Source organism: Sinocyclocheilus grahami, unplaced genomic scaffold (genome assembly GCF_001515645.1).
Source record: "Sinocyclocheilus grahami isolate Dianchi unplaced genomic scaffold, SAMN03320097.WGS_v1.1 scaffold623.1, whole genome shotgun sequence".
Classification (NCBI taxonomy): domain Eukaryota; kingdom Metazoa; phylum Chordata; class Actinopteri; order Cypriniformes; family Cyprinidae; genus Sinocyclocheilus; species Sinocyclocheilus grahami.
This window is the reverse complement of record NW_015505802.1, coordinates 422,950-447,985: the sequence shown is the minus strand read 5'-3', so window position 1 is coordinate 447,985 and position 25,036 is coordinate 422,950. Positions and strand designations below refer to the sequence as shown.

General features: G+C 36.6%; 1 protein-coding gene across 1 annotated transcript; it reads left to right on the top strand.

Moving 5' to 3' along the window:
* The first annotated feature begins 2,494 nt into the window (after window positions 1–2,494).
* On the top strand, window positions 2,495–23,331 carry pank4 (pantothenate kinase 4 (inactive)). Its single transcript, XM_016241487.1, has 20 exons — window positions 2,495–2,642; window positions 3,053–3,147; window positions 5,455–5,663; window positions 5,800–5,983; window positions 6,095–6,187; window positions 6,281–6,434; window positions 6,735–6,916; window positions 7,205–7,286; window positions 7,375–7,475; window positions 8,896–8,901; window positions 11,882–12,037; window positions 17,608–17,720; window positions 17,960–18,047; window positions 18,275–18,426; window positions 18,515–18,570; window positions 18,669–18,718; window positions 20,622–20,726; window positions 20,819–20,919; window positions 22,405–22,473; window positions 22,593–23,331. The coding sequence occupies exons 1-20, from the start codon at window positions 2,522–2,524 to the stop codon at window positions 22,819–22,821; spliced, it is 2,346 nt and encodes a 781-aa protein (XP_016096973.1). The 5' UTR covers window positions 2,495–2,521; the 3' UTR covers window positions 22,822–23,331.
* Window positions 23,332–25,036: the final 1,705 nt, after the last annotated feature.

Here is a 25,036-nt window from a genome sequence, read left to right as displayed (position 1 = left end):
GATCTTCTTTATGCACCAAGAGCTTGTAACACTCCAACGAGAAAGCAAAAATTGAAATCGCATCATATGACCCCTTTAATAGTAGCCTACACTGTGCAGAATAGGGAAACATGACATAGGGAAATAGACAAAGGGACAGTAGAACTTGTGATCATGATCTGTCCCAAATATAATAATGAAAGGAAGATTCTGATTTCTAAACTTACGAAAAATTTAATTAAGTGTGAGTCAACAAACAGTGTGAAAAGGAATTCAAAAGATGTTTTTTTAATTACAATATTTGAAAGCATCAGCGGTGGATAAGAGAATACAAAATTTTGAACAAAACAAACAAACAAAAAAAACTACTACTTACCAGTTGGTGGCTTTAATGCATTTTATGAATGCCAACAACAGCCACAAAAAATCTGAAAGAAGAACCCTGGCAGGGAACAGAGAACACTGGGAACATAGGACCCAGGGAACAAAGATATGGTCCCCTAATTAACAGCAACCTGATGAAAAACTCCATATGCCATAAAAAACATATGCAAGATATGCCTTTTTAGTATATTCAGCACGTTTACACGGTTACTAAGAAATGTTGTTTTACCAAAGGTTTTGAATTCACTTAAAAACTTGAATGACATTAAAGAAGCCTAACGTCAGCTGGTCTAAATATTGCAGAGTTTTATTCATTTATTATTTTTATTTACAGTAAACTATCATCATCTAAGAGAAAGAATAATTTGCAGATGCACGCTACAGACCCCTAGGGGTCACAAACCCCTGTCGAAGACCCCAATATACTGAAATAACAGCTAAAACTACAGCATAATTTTACACATGGTATACTAAAGTATTTTGATAACATGAATTTTCAATGAATTTGTCAATTACCCACAGTATTTTATACATCACTTCATTATAAGGCAACACAAATAATTCAAGAAGCCTCACATTGTCAAAGCATCAATAACATTATAAAGCAGTAGCAGTCACGCACAGCACACACAGTTCATGACAGAAAAAAAAGCAATTCACAAGATGTAACATTTATTTTAGCCTAATAATACGATTTTTGGAGGGTTTGACATTACAAAACAATTAATGCAATTAATTGAATGATTAATTACATTTTTTTTTCTATCCGATTCTATCCAATACCCATAAGCTGATAATTATTTGTAATGTCATGGTTGATATAGCCAATAAATAGCCCACATAAAAATAATTGACTAATTAAAGGATTTATAATTTGTCTGAATAATTGGGGGGAAAAACACTACAACCTAAAATAAATTATTTTAAATGATTCAAGTGAATTTTGGCATAACAATATAAAATATGAAAATACAAATATTACATGTAAGAGTGTTACTAAATTATCAGTGTTTTTAAAGTGTTTTCTAAATTTACAAACAAAGTAATTGACCATGTACAATTAAATATCTAATATTAGCCAATATAAGCCTACACACAATTTTTAATTTAACCAATAATTTAACAAATCTGTAATATCAGCAACTAACCGATTTGTTACCACTCTATTGCCCATACTCAAATTATAAATTAAATTAAATCAAATTAAATGAACTGTTGTTTACTGACATATTATGAAAGTGTTAATAAAAAGAAGTCTGATCCTTTTTTATGTTAATAGTGTTTTCTTTAAAAAAAAAAAATCTAATAGGCCTACTGTAGTTCCCATTTTATTCTCAGAAATCTATAAAGATTTCCATTTTATGAAGGTATTGATGTTGGTGATTTAATTAATCTCATCTCAGTTTATTTGTAAAGCACAATTAAATGTGATTAAATTTGATAGGCAAATACATTTAGTTGTCAAATGAAGTTACTTGTACTGCAGTTATATCTGAATGCAAAAATGCACATTATTATTCTTTAGTTTGGGTTAAACAAATCAATTTTGCTTGGTTGGAACAGCAGCTACGCTAATTATGTCTCTATTTGTTTCTCTGTTTTTGCTATAAGTTTGATTGCATCATATAATAATTGCTGTTAATAGTGTTCATCGTCTGTTTTATTACGTCTTAAATTGATTTTTCCGTACATTTCTGCCATATGTACATTAACTGACAGTCACCACTGATAAGCTACATCTAAATATTGTAGAAACTTAATTTGCTGTAAAGTTGCTTTGCAACGATTTGTAACAAATAAACTTGAATTGAATTGAATTGAATTGAATGAAGTTTTTTTACCAACTAAGAGCTCTGGCTAAAGTGAAGACTTTCCTCTGTTTTCTGTTGTTTGTTTTGTCTTTATATATACTTTTTTCTTCATTGCTTTAAAAAAAAAAGTTTTTGGTGTTTTTATAAGTCTTTTTAGAACATTGTACAGCACATTGGACAACTGTGGTTGTTTTTAAGTGCATCAAATTAGACGCTAATCAAATAGGTAGTTAAAAAAACTGTTCTATTCTGCGTAGGAATGAGACTTTTACTGTAAAGTTTAGCCATAACTGAGCGTTGATGCCTCGTTCACATTGCGTAGCAGTTTGCAAACCAGTCGCAGTAAGATGGCGCTGTCTGGAGGGGCGGCGGACAGAGGATCCCACAGCATGGATAAGAGCATCACACTCCCTCCAGATGAAATTTTCCGCAATTTAGAGAACGCCAAGAGGTTCGCTATAGATATAGGTATTATCACATGCCAACTCGTACCCTTGTTCTTTTCTCGATCGTATTACAGTCACTTGTGGAGTTTGAACGTGTCAGAGTTTGTTGGGCAGGGCTGCGTTCAACCCTGTTAGCGCGTGCTGCTAATCTGACAGTTTGTTCAATGCATGTGAGGAATAACAACACTAACATTATTTATGAAGACTTTGAGGCTGTAAATATGCACTAAATAGTGTTCATTATAGAAATAGAGCGGAACGAGGACAGGTTTATTTGCACTACTGGGCTTCAAGTGCAAACATGTCATATATTTTAATGGACCTAAATAACCTGATGTAATATGTTAATAGCAGCATAATAATCGCATAAGAGAAGGTTAAATGTATATCAACATAGAATAAATAAATAATTTGCCTCATCTTATCTGACAGGTGGCTCTTTGACAAAACTGGCGTATTACTCCACTGTTCAGCATAAAGTTGCCAAAGTCAGGTCGTTTGATCATTCAGCGAAGGTAAGCTTGCTGGTAAGATTTTTTTCACTTAACCCCATGATTACACATAACATTAGGGGCCTTTTTTGGAGACAAGGAAGGCAGTGTCAGAAAATCATCTACTGTACAAAAAGTAAAACAACAAATATTAGCCTACTTATTGTTAGATTTAAAGGGGTCATATGAGATTTCAAGTTTTCCTTTCTCTTTGGAGTGTTACAAGCTCTTGGTGCATAAAGAAGATCTGTAAAGTTGCAAAGACTAAAGTCTCAAATCCAAAGAGATATTCTTTATAAAAGTTAAGATTCAGCCACGCCTACCTAAAACGGCTCGTTCTAACACGCCCCCACATACCTACCTCACTATGTGGAAATATTAGCATAATGCCACCCAAATGTGCACGCAAAGAAAGAAGGCGTGGTTTCAGGAACAGCAGTTAGTGTTGAAGCAGCATGTCAGGGAGACGTTGTGTGTTTCAGTGCGAAAGCAAAAGCACTTTATTTGGCCTTCCGGAAGTAGATGCAATTAGGAATCATTGGTTAAGATTTATTTACAGCAGAACAGCACAACCCAGATGTTCGAATTTGTGCAACGCATTTTATGGACAACAGTTTTTTTAACCTAGAAGAGTACAAGGCTGGCTGTGCACAAAGGCTATTTCTAAAAAAAAAGGTCAATTCCGACTTTGCTATGACAATCTGGCGCTTCTGAATCAGCGACTGTAAGTATGTCTTGTTATCAGTTTAAGTATTTGCTATTGATTGTTCAAATGCGGAGTTTTTGCGCAGCGCAAAGTAACGCGTCGTGTGTGTGTGTGTGTGAGGGGAACAGGGTCACATCACAGGAGAGTGAACTGCTTGTCAGAAATCATAGCACGTCAGCTGTCTTAACCGCGGCTTGTGTACTGCATCATCACTGTGTCTGTCACGCGACTCTGTTGCCCTTTCGGGCTTGAACGGATGGTAAAACTAACGACATTATTAACTGTCTTGATATTTACTTTAAAGATGATGCTCACGATTATGGTAAGGGGTGTTACATTTCCAACGCGTGCTTGTGGTGTTCGTATTTGAAAAATAATGTGTTTTTTGAACATTAAAGCATGTCAACATATTCTGTTACACCAAATACACAAAATAATGATCTTTAAAATAGCATCATGTGATAAACAAAATAGGGGTCCTAATTTGCTTTTTTTTACATTTTCAACTTCCTTTAGTGCATAATGTTGCTGTTTTTGCATGAAAAAAAGATCTGCAAAGTTACAAAGCGCAAAGTCCACTCCAAAGGGAGTTTCTGGGCCTGTCCCAATACCTACACTTGCAGTCTTGACCACTTGAGAGGGCATGCACACGACAGAAAGTAAGCGTAGACTGTCGCAGGTCTGAAAAATGGCAAAGCTCAGTGCCCATAATGCACATTAAATCTCTAATACCTCTTCGGAGTGGTATCCCGTCATTCCTCATGTTCAGGAGCTCACAAGCCCCAAAACCATGAAATGTCGAGGAAACCTTTGCAGTGCAATTAATTTAATTAGATATCACATATATTTTGTGTAAATTGTAAAGTGTTGCACATTTTACTGGCACAAAGATGTTTATGTGTATTATGTAAAATATTTGCAACTGCTTTTTATCACTTGACTAGACGCACCACAATTAAATTGGGTAATTCATAGGGACTACTGAACAGAAATTTAGATGCTTATTTTAAAGTGCGTTATATTACATGTACAAAATGTGTAAATAAAGCTCTGTGATAACTTTGCTTGCATTATATTACAACAGAATATCTCCCATTAAAAAGTAAAAGAGCATAGTGGTCATTAACTGATATAGATGTGTATGACATATGGTCCCAGTCTATCAAGGTGTTGCAGGATATGTTGCAGTCCTTTCTTGACTGCACAGCAGTCAGTGAATTCATGGTCATGAATTCCTGGTAATTTAAAAATGTAAAAACAATGCCATAGCGGAACTGCTTTGGGTTTCCCAAAGAACAGTGAAGAGTTCATAAAAAATTCCTTTGTGTGAAGAACATTTTATATAATAAAAAGGTTTCATGGATGTTAAATGAATGTCTATATTTTGTTACTAGAGTGCAGTTTGCTTAGGAATTCCTCCCATCTGAGAGCATGTTTTGAAGATCAGTCTGTGTATATAAAATCAATCAAAACTCTTACAGTTAACATTCTTGTTTAAAATATTAAATTTTAATGTAGTTGTAATATTATATATTTTAAATATATAACACTTTATATTAAGATTCGTTGCATTAATATTCATTAAAACAGTTTTATAATTATTTAATTGTATAATTTTTCATTTTCCTTGTTTCTAGGAAACAGATGGTGACCCTCTTTATGAGATATCTGTACAGGAAGAGATCACTGCCCGTCTTCACTTTATCAAGTTTGAGAATGCTTACATTGAAACCTGTCTAGATTTCATTAAGGACCACCTGGTCAATACAGAAACCAAAGTCATCAAAGCAACTGGTGGAGGAGCGTACAAGTTCAAGGACCTCGTAGAGAAAAAGTTAAAGCTAAAGTAAATGAAATGTTATAGCTACTGAGAATGATACAGATATGCTTGGAGTTCAAGGATTTGTTGTAGATTGTTGTAATGGTAATTAAATCTTATGTATTTTTGTAAAAAAATAAAAATATTAATAATTTTCTCTTAGAGTGGACAAAGAGGATGAAATGACTTGTCTGATCAAAGGATGCAACTTCGTTCTGAAGAATATCCCCCATGAGGCTTTTGTGTATGCCAAACATGCTGATTCTGAATTCCGGTTCCAAAATACACATCCGGACATCTTCCCCTACCTGCTTATAAATATTGGCTCTGGAGTCTCAATAGTAAAGGTATATCTGTACTGTACTGGATCTACATGCCACTGTGACATTATACACACAAAACAAAAATCCTGAGTTTGCTGACTTTCTAAAGGGAACACCCATGTCCTGTTTTTGAAGGTTGAAGCAGAGGACAAATTTGAGCGTATTGGTGGCAGTTCTATAGGTGGTGGCACTTTTTGGGGTCTTGGAGCTTTACTTACAAAAACCAAGGTGGTTCATTTTGTGAAGTATTACTAGGAATTTGTAAATTTCTGTTTTTTCTTTAAACATTTTTTTATTATCCCTTCCCATTATCTGTCTTAGAGGTTTGATGAGCTTTTGCAGTTAGCATCCAAAGGACAACACACAAATGTTGATATGCTTGTGAAAGACATCTATGGAGGTGCTTACGGGTCCCTGGGTTTAACTGGCGACCTCATTGCAAGTAGCTTTGGGAAATCAGCCACCACAGACAAAGGTAAAGCAGAAGAAAAAATAAAAAGTGGTTAGATTGTAACATGAGGCAGTTTATTATATGGCCTGTTTTCCTCACCCAGGAAGAGTCATTTGACCCTTCAACCAGTTTGCAGTGTTATTAATGTGAAATTAAGCCAAAGGTCTTTGTTTTCACAAAGGCATACATGAGGAAAGTGTAACAGAGTTTATAACTCCTTTTATGGTCTAAAGTAACATATGCACCATTTTGCACCATGAGTTCGAAAGAATAGTTTACATGGCAGATCTCACTTACTTGGGCATTTTGTTGTATATTGCTTAGAGTTCTCCAAAGAAGACATGGCGAAGAGCCTACTGCACATGATAAGCAATGACATTGGACAGCTTGCCTGCCTCTACGCCAAACTGCATAACCTTACCAGAGTCTATTTTGGAGGATTTTTCATTCGAGGACATCCCGTTACCATGCACACCATCACCTATAGCATCAATTTCTTCACTAAGGTAATAATTTGTGTAATACTGTATCAATAATGATTACATGAGCCTTTGATACTGATTAATATTGTCAAATTCTGTCAAAAAAAATTATTCTCATGATAAAACAACCTTATATGGCTGTGCTATGTGAGCATTTTGGATAAATAATTGTGTTTATTTGTAGGGGGAGGTTCAGGCTTTATTTCTAAGACATGAAGGATATCTTGGTGCTATTGGGGTTTATTCTCATGATAAAACAACCTTATATGGCTGTGCTATGTGAGCATTTTGGATAAATGTGTTTATTTGTAGGGGGAGGTTCAGGCTTTATTTCTAAGACATGAAGGATATCTTGGTGCTATTGGGGCCTTTTTGAAGGGGGCAGAAGAAGACAGTAAGCTATTGCCGTGTACACAATCAAACTGTTTCATATATGCTGCAGTGAGTGTGGTTTGTTTTACCTACTTGTTTCTTTGTGTTAGATCCTAACCAGTACAGCTGGGAAGAGAACTATGCAGGCAGCTCTGGTCTCATGAGTGCATCTCCAGAGCTGAATCCTGTGCAGCGGGCTCGTAGTGGAACGGTAATTTGCACAAAGGAGAGGCTTAGAGTAAATTTGCTCTTGCAGTGTTTCATCTTTTTTGAAAGACAAAGTAGATTGTAGTTGGAGTTGTATTTTTTTAAAGGGGTCATATGATGCTATTTTAGTCATTATTTTGTGTATTTGGTGTAACAGAATATGTTGACATGCTTTAATGTAAAAAAAAACAACATTATTTTTCAAATACTGTACATTATTGTAGGTCCTCTATGCCCCGTCTCTCTCAAATGCGTCATTTTCAACAAAGCCCTCTCCTTTGACAAGCGCAGTCTGCTCTGACTGGCCAGCTGACCCAGTGCATTGTGATTGGCCGAACACCACAAGCACGCGTCGGAAATGTAATGCCCCTTACCATAATCGCAGCTTCAGCTTTCAAAGTAAATATCAAGACAGTTAATAATGTCGTTAGTTTTACCATCAGTTCAAGCCCGAAAGGGCAACAGAGTCGCGTGACAGACACAGTGATGATGCAGTACACAAGCCGCAGTTAAGAGAGCTGACGTGCTATGATTTCTGACAGACTGTTCACTGCTGTGATGTGACCCTGTTCCCCTCACACACACACACGACGCGTTACTTTGCGCTGCGCAAAACTGCATTTGAACAGTCAATAGCAAATACTTAAACTAATAACAAAACATACTTACAGTCGCTGATTCTGAAGCGCCAGATTGTCATAGCAAAGTCGGAAATGACCCCTTTTTTTTTTTTTTTTAATTAGCCTTTGTGCACAGCCAGCCTTGTACTCTTCTAGGTTCTAAAAACTGTCGTCCATAAAATGCGTTGCACAAATTCGAACATCTGAGTTGTGCTGTTCTGTTGTAAATAAATCTTAACCAATGATTCCTAATTGCATCTACTTCCGGAAGGCCAAATAAAGTGTTTTGCTTTCGCACTGAAACACAGCGTCTCCCTGACATGGCTGCATCAACACGACTGCTGTTCCTGAAACCACGCCTTCTTTCTTTGCGTGCACATTTGGGTGGCATTATGCTAATATTTCCACATAGTGATGTAGATATGTGGGGGCGTGTTAGAACGAGCCGTTTTAGGTAGGCATGGCTGACTCTTAACTTGTATAAAGAATATCTCTTTGGATTTGAGACTTTAGTGTTTGCAACTTTACAGATCTTCTTTATGCACCAAGAGCTTGTAACACTCCAAAGAGAAAGGAAAACTTTAAATCATATGTCAAGTCATATGACCGCTTTAAATGCACTATATTTATGGATTTGGCCAATTGAGATGCATGCTACTTATCTTTCATGAACTATTTTATGTTCTCATAATGTTCTTTCTTCATCTCTTTTCTTTTTTTCTTTTCTTTTCCACTTCTCCATCTGTCCATTCGTTCATCCATCCATCCATCTTCTCTATCTATTCCCTAATATTTTCCCTACAGTTTCCAGTAAGTACATTTCTTTCCAGGCTTTTCTTGTGGTTTTCTCTGCTTGCTCTTTCCTTTAAAAAAAAAAAAAGTCATCACTGGTAGCATTTTCTGAAGGTTTTGATTTTTTAATCATTATGAATGTATGTGGTGTTGCCATGGATATTAATTCAGTGTGATGCACTTATTTTTCATGAGTGTAAAAGGTGCAAATTATCTAGTTGTAGAAAATTTGTCAAAAAGGTGGCATTTTGATTGCACTGTTAAGGCTCGTGTAGACCGAACACGTTGTTGTGTTCCACTGTTTACTTGTTTTCCAATGCAAACATGCGCTAAACAGACATCTTTTAACTATTGCACTGCTTGTCATTGTTTTTTCAGTGTCTCACACATGAGTGCCGCATAAAGATGGTGTGTCAAGTTAAAAGAAGTTCAGCTCTTAAAGATGTGTCTCAAGACACTGCCTTCGTTTCCAATCAGCAGCACTGTAGTTCTGCAGTTGGATACTGTTGCATCTGTGTGAATGGTCACAAATAATGGTTGGTTTGGGTAGTGAATAGAGTGCTGCAGAGATGACGTGTTTTCGTAGGCCAAAACACAGTCATGAGTCAGCATTTTAGGACTTCTGGTTCCATGGTCCCGAAGTCAATACGTTTTATGAATGCATTGTTGGTTAAATGCCTGAAATAAGATCTGTGGTTAAAGCAAGCTCAGGAGATATATATATACAGTGGGTACGGAAAGTATTCAGACCCCCTTAAATTTTTCACTCTTTGTTATATTGCAGCCATTTGCTAAAATCATTTAAGTTAATTTTTTTTCCTCATTAATGTACACACAGCACCCCATATTGACAGAAAAACACAGAATTGTTGACATTTTTGCAGATTTATTAAAAAAGAAAAACTGAAATAACACATGGTCCTAAGTATTCAGACCCTTTGCTCAGTATTTAGTAGAAACACCCTTTTGATCTAATACAGCCATAAGTCTTTTTGGGAAAGATGCAACAAGTTCTTCACACCTGGATTTGGGGATCCTCTGCCATTCCCCCTTGCAGATCCTCTCCAGTTCTGTCAGGTTAGATGGTAAACGTTGGTGGACCACATTTTAACAGCTGATGATTTTGCTAATTTTTTCACATATAAATCTATAACCATCAGTAGTTAGTTTTCAGCTCCACACACACTAGAACCCAGACCAGCTACATCCACATCAAACAAACTCTTTTCCTCCTCCTTTTTTCTCAGAGTCAAAAGTATCTAAACTTCTCCTCTCCATTCATCCTTCCACCCGCCCTCTAGACCCTGTCCCCTCACATCCTCTTTAAGCCATTTCTTCTACACTTTTACCAGCACTTGAACACATCAGCACATCTCTTCACACAGGCAACTATTTATTTTCAACCAGCTATCATCTTTCCTTTCAAAGAAAAAACAGCTGGATGAGAACCAATCAGGTTTTAAAAGCGGCCATTCAACTGAGACTGCCTTGCTGTCGATCGCGAAAGCTGATTTCAGATCATCAGTTCTCATTCTGCTTGATCTATCTGCCACATTTCACACTGTCAATCATAATATCCTTCATTTCACTCTCTCATCACTGGGCATCATAGCAACTCCACCTCACTGTTTTGAATCCTGTCCCTTAGGTAGGTCTTTCAGGATTGCCTGGAGTATCCAAAGCACATCAGCTGGTCATGGGGGATCCTCAGGGGTCAGTTCTTGGACCCTTCTTCTTCTGCCTATACACTACAACACTGGGACCCATCATACAGGCACATGGCTTCTCGTACTATTGCTATGATCTATTTTTCACTTCAACCAGATAATTCAACGGTAGCTTTGTGGATCTCAGACTGCCTAGTGGACATCTTGCGTGAAAGAACATCACTTCCTGCTCAACCTGGCAAAGACAGTTGTATAGCTTAATTTCACCATCCAGCTACGGTAGGTTCATTAACAATAATCCCATCAAGTTCAGTCAGAAGTCTTTGGGTAATCTTTGATGACCATCTGACCCTCAAAGACCACATTGCAAAGACAGCACAATCGTGCAGGTTTGCATTGCACAACGCCAGGAAGACCAGGCCCTTCTCAACGGAGCATGCCGCACAACTTCTCATCTAGGCTCTTGCCATTTCTAGGCTTGACTATTGTAATGCTCTTCTGGCTGGGCTTCCAACATGTACAGTCAAACCACTATAGATGATTCAGAATGCATGGTCTTCAGCGAGCCCAAGAGACCCCACGTCACACCTCTCTTTATCTCTCTGCACTGGCTAACGGATGCGGCTCACATCAAGTTCAAGACATTGATGCTTGCATACAGAACAGCCAAGGGCTCCGCACACTCCTACCTCCACTCACTCTTATGAGGCTACATCCCCTCTAGAAGCCTGAGATCTGTAAGTGAGCAATGCCTCATGGTACTATCACAGTGAGGAATAAAATTACGTTTTTGTTCACTGTTCCTTGCTGGTGGAATAATCTTCCCATCCCCATCTGGAACACCCACAGCTGAAAACTCATCTCTTCTGTGAGCACCTAACTGCATCCTGCAAAAAAAAATTCCTTCCTGTTCTATCTTATAATGTTCTGAATAACGTCAGTTATGTATTACTAGCACTTCTTGTGTTTATTGCCTCATTATGATGAATCGCTTGTTGTATTTCTCATTTCATTATCACTTTGAATAAAAGCGTCTGCTAAATGAATAAATGTAAATGTGTTGGGTTTTTGTCAAAGGTACCAGGGTAATGATAACTTCCGGGTTGGCCTACAAAAATTTGTTATCGCTGCAGCATTCTAAATGAAAAAATCTATATTTATATCATCAGTGAACCCTTAAGTTAGATGTGTTTGCCTGATTTATTTTTGAACCTCTTCTTAGTGTCACCAAATGTCTGCCGAGGAATTATAGCCTTTCCTGTGCAGATGAATGCACAAATTGACATTCAGTGCATTGTGGGTACTTACTCCTCTTTATTCATTCCCTCAAGTTTGACATGTTGGAGATGGACCGTCTGGATAGGCAGCTAGTCAACCTCCCCCTGCTACAGGACCCGACCTCTTATATTCCAGACACGGTGGACCTGACTGAGGATGCATTGGCTCGGGAGTACTGGCTCTACTGCTTTGAGGAGGCATTGGATGGGGTAAGGCCTCCAGGCTCTGTCTTTTTGTCTTTCATTTTGTGACTTTGATTATTAATTTGCTATGATAACGTGTTAAAAAATAAATATCTTAAGTCTCACAACTCAGCATAAAGGCTGGTCAACTTTGCAGCTTATTCTGACCAACAACCACCCACTGGGACTTTCTGACTTGAATTTCTGTTAGTGCAAAAGTAGAAACAGGACAGAAATAACTTTCTGGTTGTTGATATATTGATATGTAGATGTTTTGAGTAGTGATCGACCGATATTTATATTTTATAACCGATACCGATACCAATTATTTGCGTGTTTCTGTGCCCGATAACCGAAATGCAGAACCGATATTTATAAAGTAAATAAATGACTGAGTGAAGTAAGTCCATACTTTACTTTGGTTTTTCCTCCTTTCAGCCATCTTAAAAAAAAGTGTTGAAAATTACCAGTCTTTCATGTTAAATTTAATCTTCATATTACAATAAAAAAACATTTTATTTAAAGCATCAGCAGCAACACTAATATTAACAATAAGCAAAATAAATGTAGAAGGTCTAATGTTTTCAAATGGAGAAAATAAATAAATGAAAGGATTCATATCAACTTCATTTTAAACTACAGTTTTAGTAGGTTTATAAGCTGTTTAATAGGCTAAAGAGTGAAGAATAATTCACTGGATAATGTTAATTCACTGCAAAATATTCTCTGGAATATTGAAATATAACAAACAAAACATTGTATTTTATTGCATTTCTCAACTGGCATGTTATATCAGAATTACTAATAATGTTTTTGTCGTTCTAGATTATGAAATGCCTGCTGACAGCGTGGTTTATCTATGCAGTTACACAGAAATATACTCAAACTGCGATCGCTCGTGGAGATAATAAATTAGTTTCCATAGAAATGTATTTATTTAGATGTTTATTAGCGAAATAATGATTATATAGTAAATGTTAATACAATTTAGGGGTGTTTTAAACAAGTGAATCTTGTTAAAATTTACATGCGGTGGCTGTGCTGGAGCATTTCCATCAACCCGGTGAGTGAACAGCGATATGAAAGCGGCTTCACGAGACTAATGATGAGCATAGACAACAGACAGAGAATTAAATTTAGCGGTTTTTTGTGCTTCACGAGACTAATGATGAGCATAGACAACAGACAGAGAATTAAATTCTGCACTTTTATTATACTTAATTATTTAATTGACGCAAAGTTACGTCTTTATTGGGACAGGACTTGACGGATTATTTTACGTAACTCCGTGAGTTCGTCTCTATTTCTTCGAGCCAAGCTGCATAAACTGCATATCAGGCATTTATGTAATACATCTAATTTGTGCATTAATGGCTGTTATGTTAAATAAAGTTTACTAACTACAGTAAATCAAGTACCTGTGCACGCCGTTGTTGTTGTCTCCTCTCCCCTCAGACGCCGTGGTGCAATGGCGATCCTGCGCGCAATTCTCAAAACATCCACAAGATGGAAGTGTTTATTGGTGAATCTGATATTACAAAACCAATATCCGATTATTGTAAAATGCTTAAATGTCGGGAAAAACATTGGTAAATCGATATATCGGTCGATCTCTAGTTTTGAGGTCACTAACCTGGCAAATTTATAAAATTGATTAGTTCTTTCACAGAATTGCTCATTATATAAGCTCAGTACCTACCCACCTAACCATGATATGTGACTGTTATGAAACTTCATTGTAATATGATGACTAAACTTTCGTCATGGCAACATAACTAGTTACATTGTCTCAACTGGAAAAATGTAATTCCTGAATTCTTTTCCACAATGTAACTTTGTGATATTTGTCAGTTAGCAAAGCATGTGAGCAAAGAGAAGAGGTGTGACGCTCTGCTCAATTATCCGCTCTATGTCAGTATCGCTCATGGCCCAAGCAATCGCTCCACTCATACTGCTCACACTCACTGGTAAAATGTCGTTAGCTCACATCTGGCTCTGACATTAAATTTCTTCTGTCCAATATGACATTCTGTTTGTAATGAATTTGTTGAATAAAGGTCTCATTTACAGTAGACCTATAGATAATAGTTATATTTGTGGCTTTAAAGCAATATTTTATAAAGTAGGTTACTGGATAGTAAAGATACTGACTGGATAGTGCCGACATTGCTTTGATCAGATGTTTTCTTAACTGCTGTTTTCTCACTGTTATTTTTGTTTAGGGATGCACCGATATGAAAATTTTGGCCGATACCGATAACCGATTATTCTTTATTTTTGAAAGCCGATAACCGATATGTTGGCCGATAAATCTATATCCAAATTGTTATATACTTTTTGAGAGCCTGATTACAAAAAAGGTATCATCATTAAAAACCACATCCCGAACACTTCAACATAAGCAGCCTAGTTTGAACGGTGTACGTTTAAAAAAATAATTTTACTCTCCCATTACCAAATTTAGTCATAAAAAAGTCTTACAAATAAATAAAATTATGCATAAATAATGCAAACAAGTCACTGGACATCATTACACGTGTAAAGAATCAAAATGAATGCGCCATAGATCAATAAAACGGAATAGCCTCTGCACGGACAATAATTAAATGATTTTAATTACTAAACCATATTGTTGATGAAAATAATAAGAGAAAAATACAAGTGGCTGTTGTTATTAATAATAAGGTCTCATCATTAAAAGCCACATCCCAAACACTTCAACATAAGCAGCCTAGTTTGAACGGTGTACGTTTTAAAAATATTTTTACTCTCCCATTACCAAATTTAGTCATAAAAAAGTCTTACAAATAAATAAAATTATGCATAATGCAAACTAGTCACTGGACATCATTACACGTGTAAAGAATCAAAATGAATGCGCCATAGATCAATAAAACGGAATAGCCTCTGCACGGACAATAATTAAATGATTTTAATTACTAAACCATATTGTTGATGAAAATAATAAGAGAACAATACAAGTGGTTGTTGTTATTAATAATATATCAATGATTTTGAAAAAGTAACAAATTAATACCACTGTTTTAAATAGTAGCCGTTGAGCTGCGCGTGCTGAAGCTGAAGAGCTGAATGAACATGGTAAACTGAAGCGTTTTGCTGGCAGCTTATTTAACTCAAGGAAATGCATCCTGAGATTAATATTAATACAACATAAACATAATATTACAACTTATATATGTACAAAATGATGCAGTTATTGCATGCTATAGTCAGAATGTGTGATCCTGTTGTGGATGCGCTCTTCCCATATCAACGCGCTGAAACACGGCAACTAAACCCAAAGAATTCACAATGTTTTATTATAATAATGTTCTCATTAGAATGTTATATACACGACATTCCCAATCATAGTTATTAATGTTGTGCACTGCTGTTTGAGCTGCGTGTGCTGAGCTAAAGATGATCACCGGTAAACTGAAGCGCTCATTTAACTTAACCAAACGCATTCTATATGAGATAAATCAGATATACATCAAATAAACACAATATTACAATGTACAATTGCACAAAAGGCTGCAAACGAACAGCGCTCATCTGAAGGGTCTCTGAAGGAAATAATGCATTATTTATCGGCTTTAAGATATCGGCCAAATTTTCTTATCAGGCCGATACCGATAACAGAAAAAATGAGCCGATATGGGCCGATACCGATATGGTGGCCGATATATCGTGCATCCCTATTTTTGTTGTATATTTGTTTTGTTATTAAGAGGAAAGCGCACAGAACATATTCACATATTCATCTAAATGGCACTCTCATCAGTGTGGATGTTGGGATGTTCATTAACAGTATAGCACTGCAAAGGGATTTCAAACGTAATTTTATCGATAAGCAAAAAACGAAAAAGAACTTTGCTGTTAGTATATCACAAAATTAATCTTTGCTAACTCAGTTTCTCCACACTCCTTTTCAATTTATTCTCATTCTTCGTTCTTGACTTTGATGTTTACTGTGCATTTCGGTTATTTAACTTCATTAAAACTAGAGGTCGACCGATTTTACCAATAGCTAGGTTGGACCACACTGGCCGATACAGATTAATCATCCGATAGTTTTTAAAATGGATACCGAACGAAAACCAAAGTAGTGATTTACTGTTTAAAAAAAAAAAGTACTGAAACATAATTTGTGCAAGAATAAAAAAAATTATATTAATTATATACAGATAGTTAAAGTTAGTTCATAGTTCATTAACTAATGTTAACAGAAGCAACTTCAGAAGTTAAAAATGTGTTGGTTAACATGCTCTAACTAGATAGATCTTTAAATCTACACAAAGGCCATAGTATTGAAATTACATACATATGAATATTGTATGCGTACTTTCACACTTTAATTGCTTCTATTATAGAACATGTGATGATTATCTAATCAAAATAACAAAATATGGCAGTCGCACACCGGGCAAAAAAAAACTTGCAGGTATCAGGTATCACCAAGCGGCAACCTTTCTGGTCTCTCTCTCGAAACCAACACGTAAATGACTGCAATTCATCGACTGGCCGCTAGAGACTGGCTCCAAAAGGGAGTCAATCCCATAGACCCCCCCCATGTTAAAATGCCCAACTTTACAGCAGAAAAAAATGTTTACAGCCTGGTACAAAAAGTGTTTTTCATCTATATAGCTAATTTTGTCCTTCATGACATCTGTGAGGGGGGTGAATTATTTTGTAATTCATCCGTTTAATTATATTAAGCCTTAAAGTTCTGCATAATTAAGGGCGTGGCCACTTGAGTGACAGGTGGATTGCCGCTGCTGTCACCACCTTCGAGCTAGGTGGGCGTGGTTTCAGAAACCAGCCCCACCCACGTCCCGCCTCTTTGCCCATTTTTGATTATCCAGGAGTGACGCGCTGCCAAGATGGTGACGGCCGGCTCCTCCCACTTTGGCCATCAAAAATGCTCTTCAGAAACCTACAGGCGATGTCACGGACACTACATCCTTGTTTTTATACAGTCTATCACACACATCGGATGTGTCGCGTTCAGTTCAAGCAGTGTCTAAAACAGTTTATTTAATCACCAAACAGGCAAAAGTTAACTTCAAGAATGATCAAAAAATTGAAGTTCGGTGAAAAGAGAGTAAAACATAAAGAAAAAGCGCGATCTATAAAACAGCTCTCTATGTGAAGCATACAGACAAACATTTCACTGAAAAATGCACAATACACAATCTTACAGCCTAGGGTGAAGTCATTATGTACATTAACAACGATTTTGGACAAATATAATGTAATTTAATGGAAAACTGTGTGAATGGCGCTCTGTGGCATGGCAGGATTTCTGTCGGCTGCATGAACATATCAGTTTGCTTTCTCACGTCAAAGCTTTAAATCGGCAACTTCACTGGCTGACAAATGCATTAATGTGACCAGCTGGATATAAACTAATGCAAATAGATGGTAACTATCTTGACATTAAGCATTTGCGGCAGGCTAGCGTGTGTTTTGGTGTTGTGTAGTTAGAGGATAAGGTTAAAAGTGTCAGGTTTGCTGTACACTAGATTTCCACAACAAAACAAAAGAAAAAATAAGGAAATCATGAATGTTCATAAACTCATTTTGTTTTTTAACAGGTGGTGAAGCGAGCCATAGCTAGCCAGAAAGACCAACCAGAGGCTGTGGAAAGAGCAGAGAAGTTTCGTCAGAAATACCGTCATAAAGTCCAGACTCTTCGGCACCAGCCTTTGTAAGAGCAACCATGAACCTTCATCCTCTGCCCACAGCTCATCAAGGGTTCATTCTTCAGCTTGGACTGATATATCTGTCGCTTAATATTCATCAAGATCTTAGTAGATATTAGGATGTTTTATGAGTTAAAGTCTAGTGTGTGTGTGTGTGTGTGTGTGTGTGTGTGTGCTTGAGTGTTGCTGGATGAGTGTTTCTCTCTTCTAATGTAGCTTGCCTCTCCTCTCATCTCATCTCTAGTGCTTATGGATCCCTCACCGTCAGAAGTCTTTTAGACACAAGAGAACACTGTTTAAACGAGTTCAACTTTCCTGACCCCTACTCTAAGGTTTACATTGAATCTTGAATCATCCTTCACCTTGCCTGCGGTGCTTCAAAATACATCAGTTCCCCACAATCTCATATTTAAAATCTTATAAACATATTTTTTCTTTAATTAGATCTTTTCAGTCTCTATCTCTATGCATGTGTGTGTGTCTATTTTTCAGTGGTTAAACCATGTTAGTGGCTGATTGAGTTCATCAGTTCTCAGTCTGATTCTCTGTTTGCCTGCAGATTAAGCAGAAGGAGAATGACATGGCCCTGAAATACTATCTGAAGGTGGTGACGTCGGTAGAGGAGCTGAGCTGGGAACAGAGACAGTTCACTTTGGTCAAAGGCCTCCTGGCTGGCAACGTATTCGACTGGGGAGCCAAAGCCGTGTCAGAGTGAGTGTACTGACGAGTATGTTAGGAGATTTTTTTTTGTTTGTTTTTCACACACATCGGGTATATTCTCACACTAATTGTTCTTTAGTGTGCTTGAATCAGATCCAGAGTTTGGGTTTGAACAAGCAAAACAGCAATTACAAGGTATGAAAACTTATTTTAAATTATTAAAAATGATATAATAATACTAATATGTTATTTGTTCTATCTATATCTAATCTATATACATTTCTTATTCCCAGAGAGGCCATGGCTTGTGGATGCCTACAACCAGTGGATTGAGAGACTGAAGGTCAGATCTTAAATCGACAATGTCTTTAATAGGCCTCTCAAATGCTATATTGAACTTTATAGTAAGCTGCATTCATGCACTCTGACCTAACCGGGTGTGATATGATAATATCGCTTCCATTTTAATCCTAGAAAGGGCAAGACCATAAAAAGACATTAGAAAATTAATGAAATTAAAATTAAAATGAAAAGTTTTGAATCTTATTAGGACACAAATAATACAAATCTGTGCTTTTTTTCTTTTTAAACTTGACTTTTATTTTTTATTTTAATGTTTGGTACGTCGCCCCTTTGGGGGTATAAATTGATTGAAAACAATGCTTGTTTGGCAATGCACGCTACCACATTTTAGCTACAATTTTTAAACGTTTTATTCAAGTCAAGTCAAGTCTGCTTTATTGTCAATTCTTCCACATGTACAGCACATACACACAGAGAATTGAAATTGCGTTACTCTCAGACCCTTGGGTGCATACAGATAACATAAATACAGATTAAATACAAAATACAACTATACAAATATACAAATAAGGTAAAATGTAAAAATATATATATAAAGCACAAGGCATATGGAGGATGTGAGACGGGTGTTGTAGATGTCCTGAAGGGAGGGGAGAGATTATTCTCTCATAACTTAGAGTAAACCTTTGTTGTAATGTTGTGTTAATAATTACAATGCCTATTTATGAATATATTAGTCTACTGTATCATATTTGATACACAAATTACCCTCAGACCCTGAGGGAACTCAGAGTTTCCTATCTCAGGTAAGTCAACTCAAGAGTTGGTGGAACCTCCTTATTGAAATGGGCCCCAGATCTAAATATTCACAACAAGCACCCTTTCAATGAAACCAAGAAATAAGACATGCACTTCCACTGCCTCTCCCCACAGCATCTCAAATGTTTGTATCCCCCAGGATACGTCACCCCTTTTATGGTTATTAAGCACTTTTGTCTGTAAAAAAGCCACAACATTGGGTCTCATTCACACACATAGTTCTGTGTACTCTAATATCTGAAGAAAACAGTAACTGGTAACTAATTAATTGACCAATAATATCAGTAATATTATGAATTAAACCGTTCCACTCCATGTAAAATACTGAAAGTTATTACAAAATAAACAGTAATGACTTGATAATAACAATAATGATAATGTTTTAATATTATAATATAAAACATCTATATAATAATTTTAAAAATTATTCCGCTGACAGATTTTATTTCATGTTTGATGTATAAGAGAGAAAGGGATTAAAAAATAATATTTGTCTTATTAAATTTTAAAATGTGGGTTTTTTTGTAGATATAGAGGAATTATGGAGGAAATAAAAACAAAACATCAGATATCAGCATTGATTTATGCTGAAACTAATTGTTCCAAAAATCCAGATCACTAAAAGTTCATCAGTAAAACCAGTATGTCATTATGCTTGTAATTTACCATCAACATTAAAATGATGGTCAGAGCAAATTTATGTGAATAAACTTTTTGTCCAAGATCCTTTTAGGTATACATAAATGTGTGAATTCTACATTATTAGTTAACATGCCAATTCTGTGGGTCGAATATTTTTTCTTTTTTCTTATGACTTATGTTCTTACTGACTGTGATTATGTGCTGCTGTGCAGTATATTTATTTACTAATTTACTAGGTTACGACGGAGTGACAGCAACTGGCTTGGATTTTGACAGTGGAGTTTGTAACTTTTTAAACGTGCATGTTGTGTCTAATGTCTACCCTGGCCGGTTTTTAAACATTACAAAAAACATATATTTTGCATCTGTTTCAGGACATTGTGCATACTATGAATTCAATATTTTGTCTGAAAGCATGTTAAACAATCTATGAAGTCTTCCCGGTCTTTATTGAAGGTGTACCTGCTGGCTTTCTTTTACAGGGTCCTCCTCATAAATGTGCATTATTTTTCGTAGATAATAGTGGAATAGACATTATTCTCGGCGTTTTCCCTTTCATTAGAGAACTTCTCGTCAGAGGCACAGAGGTAAGTCAACAACAATACACAATTATTAAAAATCAAACTTTTCAGTGTGCTCTTAAAGTTTTAGTTACATATGCAGTTATGTTGGCTTTTAGGTTGTTCTTGCCAGTAACTCAGGCCCTGCCCTCAATGACGTCACTAACAGTGAGCTGCAGATCCTAACGGAGAAAATAGCTGCCATGGACCCTGTCATTCAGTGAGTGCTCAACCTCTTTACCCCGGGGTGTAATAAAATTGTATAGTCTCTCACCTATGTAGAATGTAAATGAGTATAGATAATGTCACATGACACTGCAGCCTTTGTGCACATTAATAGAAAGAATGAAATACAAATTATGTGATGCTGAACCACCGATGTATTAAAATGATCTTTGACAGTGGCAACAGAACTATTCATAACTCTTTTCAATTCCAATAAATGTTAAAGGTAACGTATCATGAAAATCTGACTTTTCCAGGTTTTAAGTGCTATAATCAGGTCCCCGGTGCGTCTACAAACCAAGGAAATGTTAAAAAGATTAACCCAGTAGCTTTGTTTTAGTAAGCCTTTTTCTGCAAGCATCTGAGAAAACGAGCGCGTCTGATTTCGCTCCCTTGGTGACGTGGCAAAGGGATCTCATTATAATATTATTAATCTGCACGTTTCCACCCATGGCACTGCCATTTTTTTTAAATTTCGCAAGCGACAACGGTGTACCAGCTCTAATGCCATGGCGAAAGTTTGAGCAAAGCATGCTAATTGTTCTGTCTTTGGCTGCACAGACGAGCACAGAACACTATTTAGAGTCCCAGCCTCAGAGGAGACAAGAGAGCAGTAGATTTATTGATTTATTTACTGTATATTGCTGCTGCCACACAGATCTAAAATAAACATGCAATTTATTTCCCAGCTGTTTACCTTCACAGACATAACCCACTGTTTTTGTAACTCGTGTGTGTTTTTAACATAAACTTGTGTGGGAATGAGAATTTAGTTTAGTACTCACATGCTGTGACAGCCGCTTTCTGTCCGTGTGCTTCGGATGTGTGCTCTCAGAAAACCGTATATCAGAAGTTTAAACTCATATGGTTTAAAACGCATGATTTCAGCACGATAAACATGATAATCAGAACCAAAACTGATGTTTTTAGCAGGTTCGAGCTGTAATGGCGCAGCTCTATTCTGGAAAAAGGGGGCGGGGAGCAGCAGCTCATTTGCATTTAAAGAAACAGGCCCGAAAAATAGCGTGTTTCTGCTTCCACTCAAAATATGCATTTTCAAAATGTTATAATAAATGATCTGTGGAGTATTTTGAGCTGAAACTTCACAGACACATTCTGGGGACACCAGAGACTTATATTACATATTGTAAAAAGGGGCATAATATGTCTCCTTTAATATTTCACAAAATTGACATTTTTATCAGTAATTGTACAGTGTGCTGCAGTATATGGCTTAACCCTGTAAAGCCTGACACATAAATTAATAGTCACTAGTTGAGCCTTTAGACAAAAAAAAAATATATAATGTGTTTCTTGTTGAATATCATGCTGATACATCAGGTTTTTATGGCTCATATAGTATGATATTTGAAGTAAAAAAACAAAACAAAAAATTAGTGAACCAATACACCCTTATTTTTTACATCATACTGAAGTAACATAGTAACAGCAGATCATATTTCCATTTTCCCTTTTTCAGTGCTGCACTCAAAGAGGACAGACTTGCTTTGGTGCAGAATGGTTCGAGTTCTCCTTGTTTGGACCTGAGGTATAATGTTTTCCCGCCATATTTGTATTTTCATTTGTTGGAGTGAAACAGAAAGCCAATGCTATGTGAATTCCCTCTGCTTAAAACCATGGTCTCTCCCTTTGTTCTTCATTCTTCAGTCGCCTGGACAAAGTCCTGGCCACAGTCGTCAGGGAGCGTGGCACAGATCTGGTGATCATTGAAGGAATGGGTCGGGCCATCCACACAAACTACTACGCCATGCTCAGCTGCGAGAGCCTTAAACTAGCTGTCATAAAGAACTCCTGGCTGGCCGAGCGTCTTGGAGGCAAGATCTTCAGTGTAGTCTTCAAATACGAGGTCCCTTCCAAAGCCCAAGGGCAACATTAGGGAAATTAAGACGCTTTTAGGGGTAAAATGGCTAGCGCTGAAAGGAAAGAGCACTACCAAGGGTCCTCTGTGCTTCTTCCTGAGATTGACATAATGATTGTATTTGGGGGTTTTTTTTGCTTTATTTTCTTTTTCTTTTTTTTTATCAAAATCAATAATAGTAGTGTGTGCCTGCTCTGAAATCGAATGTGCACGTCTGATGTAACCTCCCTCATAACAATTGGATGACATTTGTAGGGGCTTTTTCTTTTGATGAGATTGAATTTTATTGTTCTCAGACCAGATTCGGTTGCTGTTGAATGGTTTGTTGGATTCAGGATGGATTGGATTGACAAATATAACATTTATGAAGAGTTTTCAAATTGAATTAGCCCTAGTAATGAGGTCTTACACTTCTCTCCTGCTGGATTTAACAATATATTTAAGTGTATAAACCTCTGTTTATTAAAGAGATAGCTCACCCAAAAATTTAAATTCTGTCATTAATTACTCACCCTCATGTCGCTCTAAACCCGTAAGACCTTCGTTCATCTTCGGAACACAAATTATGATATTTTTGAGCTCTCCGTCTCTCCCATAGACAGCAATGTAATTACCACGATCAAGGTCCAGAAACACAGCAAGGAGATCTGTAAAATAATCCATCTGACATCAGGGGTTCAACTGTAATTTTACGAATTTACGAGAATACTTTTTGTATGCAAAGAAAGCAAAAATAAAAACTTTTCAACAATTCGTCTCCTCCGCTTCACCCTAGTGCCATTTTGGAGAGTATCCACTGAACGCAAATTGCGTATGCTATTCTGTGTCAGCTGTGCCACGTGGATATGCTGTTTATGTCTTTTACGCTTTGATTTGAACGAAAACAACGCATCCGCGTGGAGCAGCTGACACAAAACAGCATACGCAATTTACGTTCAGTGGATACTCTCCAAAATGGCACTAGGGTGATGTGGAGGAGACGAATTGTTGAATAAAGTCGTTATTTTTTTTCTTTTGCGCACAAAAAGTATTCTCATAGCTTCGTAAAATTACGATTGAACCCTGATGTCACATGGATTATTTTACCGATCTCCTTGCTACGTTTCTGGACCTTGATCGTGGTAATTACATTGCTGTCTATGGGAGGGTCAGAGAGCTCTCAGAATTAATTAACAATATCTTAATTTGTGTTCCGAAGATGAACGGAGGTCTTACGGGTTTAGAATGACATGAGGGTGAGTAATTAATGACAGATTTTTCATTTTTGGGTGAACTATCCCTTTAAATGTGGATCTATCTTTTGAAACATTGAAAACATTGCAGACTTTTTTTCATTGCAGACTCATTTAAAAGTCTTTTTAAATGAGCATATTTGTGTATTTCCATTTTTGTTGATGAGCAATCTGCTTTCAAATGAAGCTGGTATGTTTCTGGTTTCACTCACTGCATTTGTTACTGCCATACTGAATCATATATCATACAGCTGGCATTGCCTTTTAATGACTAGCACCTCTGTTCCCATGACAACATTTTGTAGTGACTTTGATTTTGTGTTCTTTTAATACATTAGCAGTGGTTTCCCAACAGAAGTGAAAAAGAAAAGCTTCTTGAACAAAATGGAATGCTTGGCCTTTGGAAAAACTGAGTGACAATATATGGGTTCTTGAGTTTGTTGTTCTTTGTTTTGTTCTGTTTGGTGTGGCCGGCCACTATCTGGGTGTGATTTAAAAAGTGGTGCAACTATTTCAAATATAAAAAGACAAAAGGCAGTTTTTATAATGGATTATGCATCCATTAACACTAGATGTATGTATTGTATTATAATTAGTACGAAACAGTTACCTTTCTTGATAAAGGCAGATGGTATTGTGACAGACATGGTTTTTTATTCTATTATTATTATTTGTCAGGTGCTCAGTAGGAAAAACAAGAGGGAACAGAGTCTGCAATGCCTGTTTCAGATATTGCACCATTATAATGTAATGCATTTGTCCTCAGGTCTGATGCAGCTCTCACTTTGTACCATCTGTGGAAATCTTTGTGATCTAAAATCCATTTCAGGGTTCTACAGCACAGCATTGCCTCACTATCACAGCTCTTTCTGATTGAGAGAGAGAGATAAAGACTGACAATTTGTGTGTGTTTACGTGAACAAGAAAAAATTCAAATGTTTGAGACAACGTATAAAACAATCATTAGTTTGTGTGCACTAAACGTTAAAGCACAGTATTTC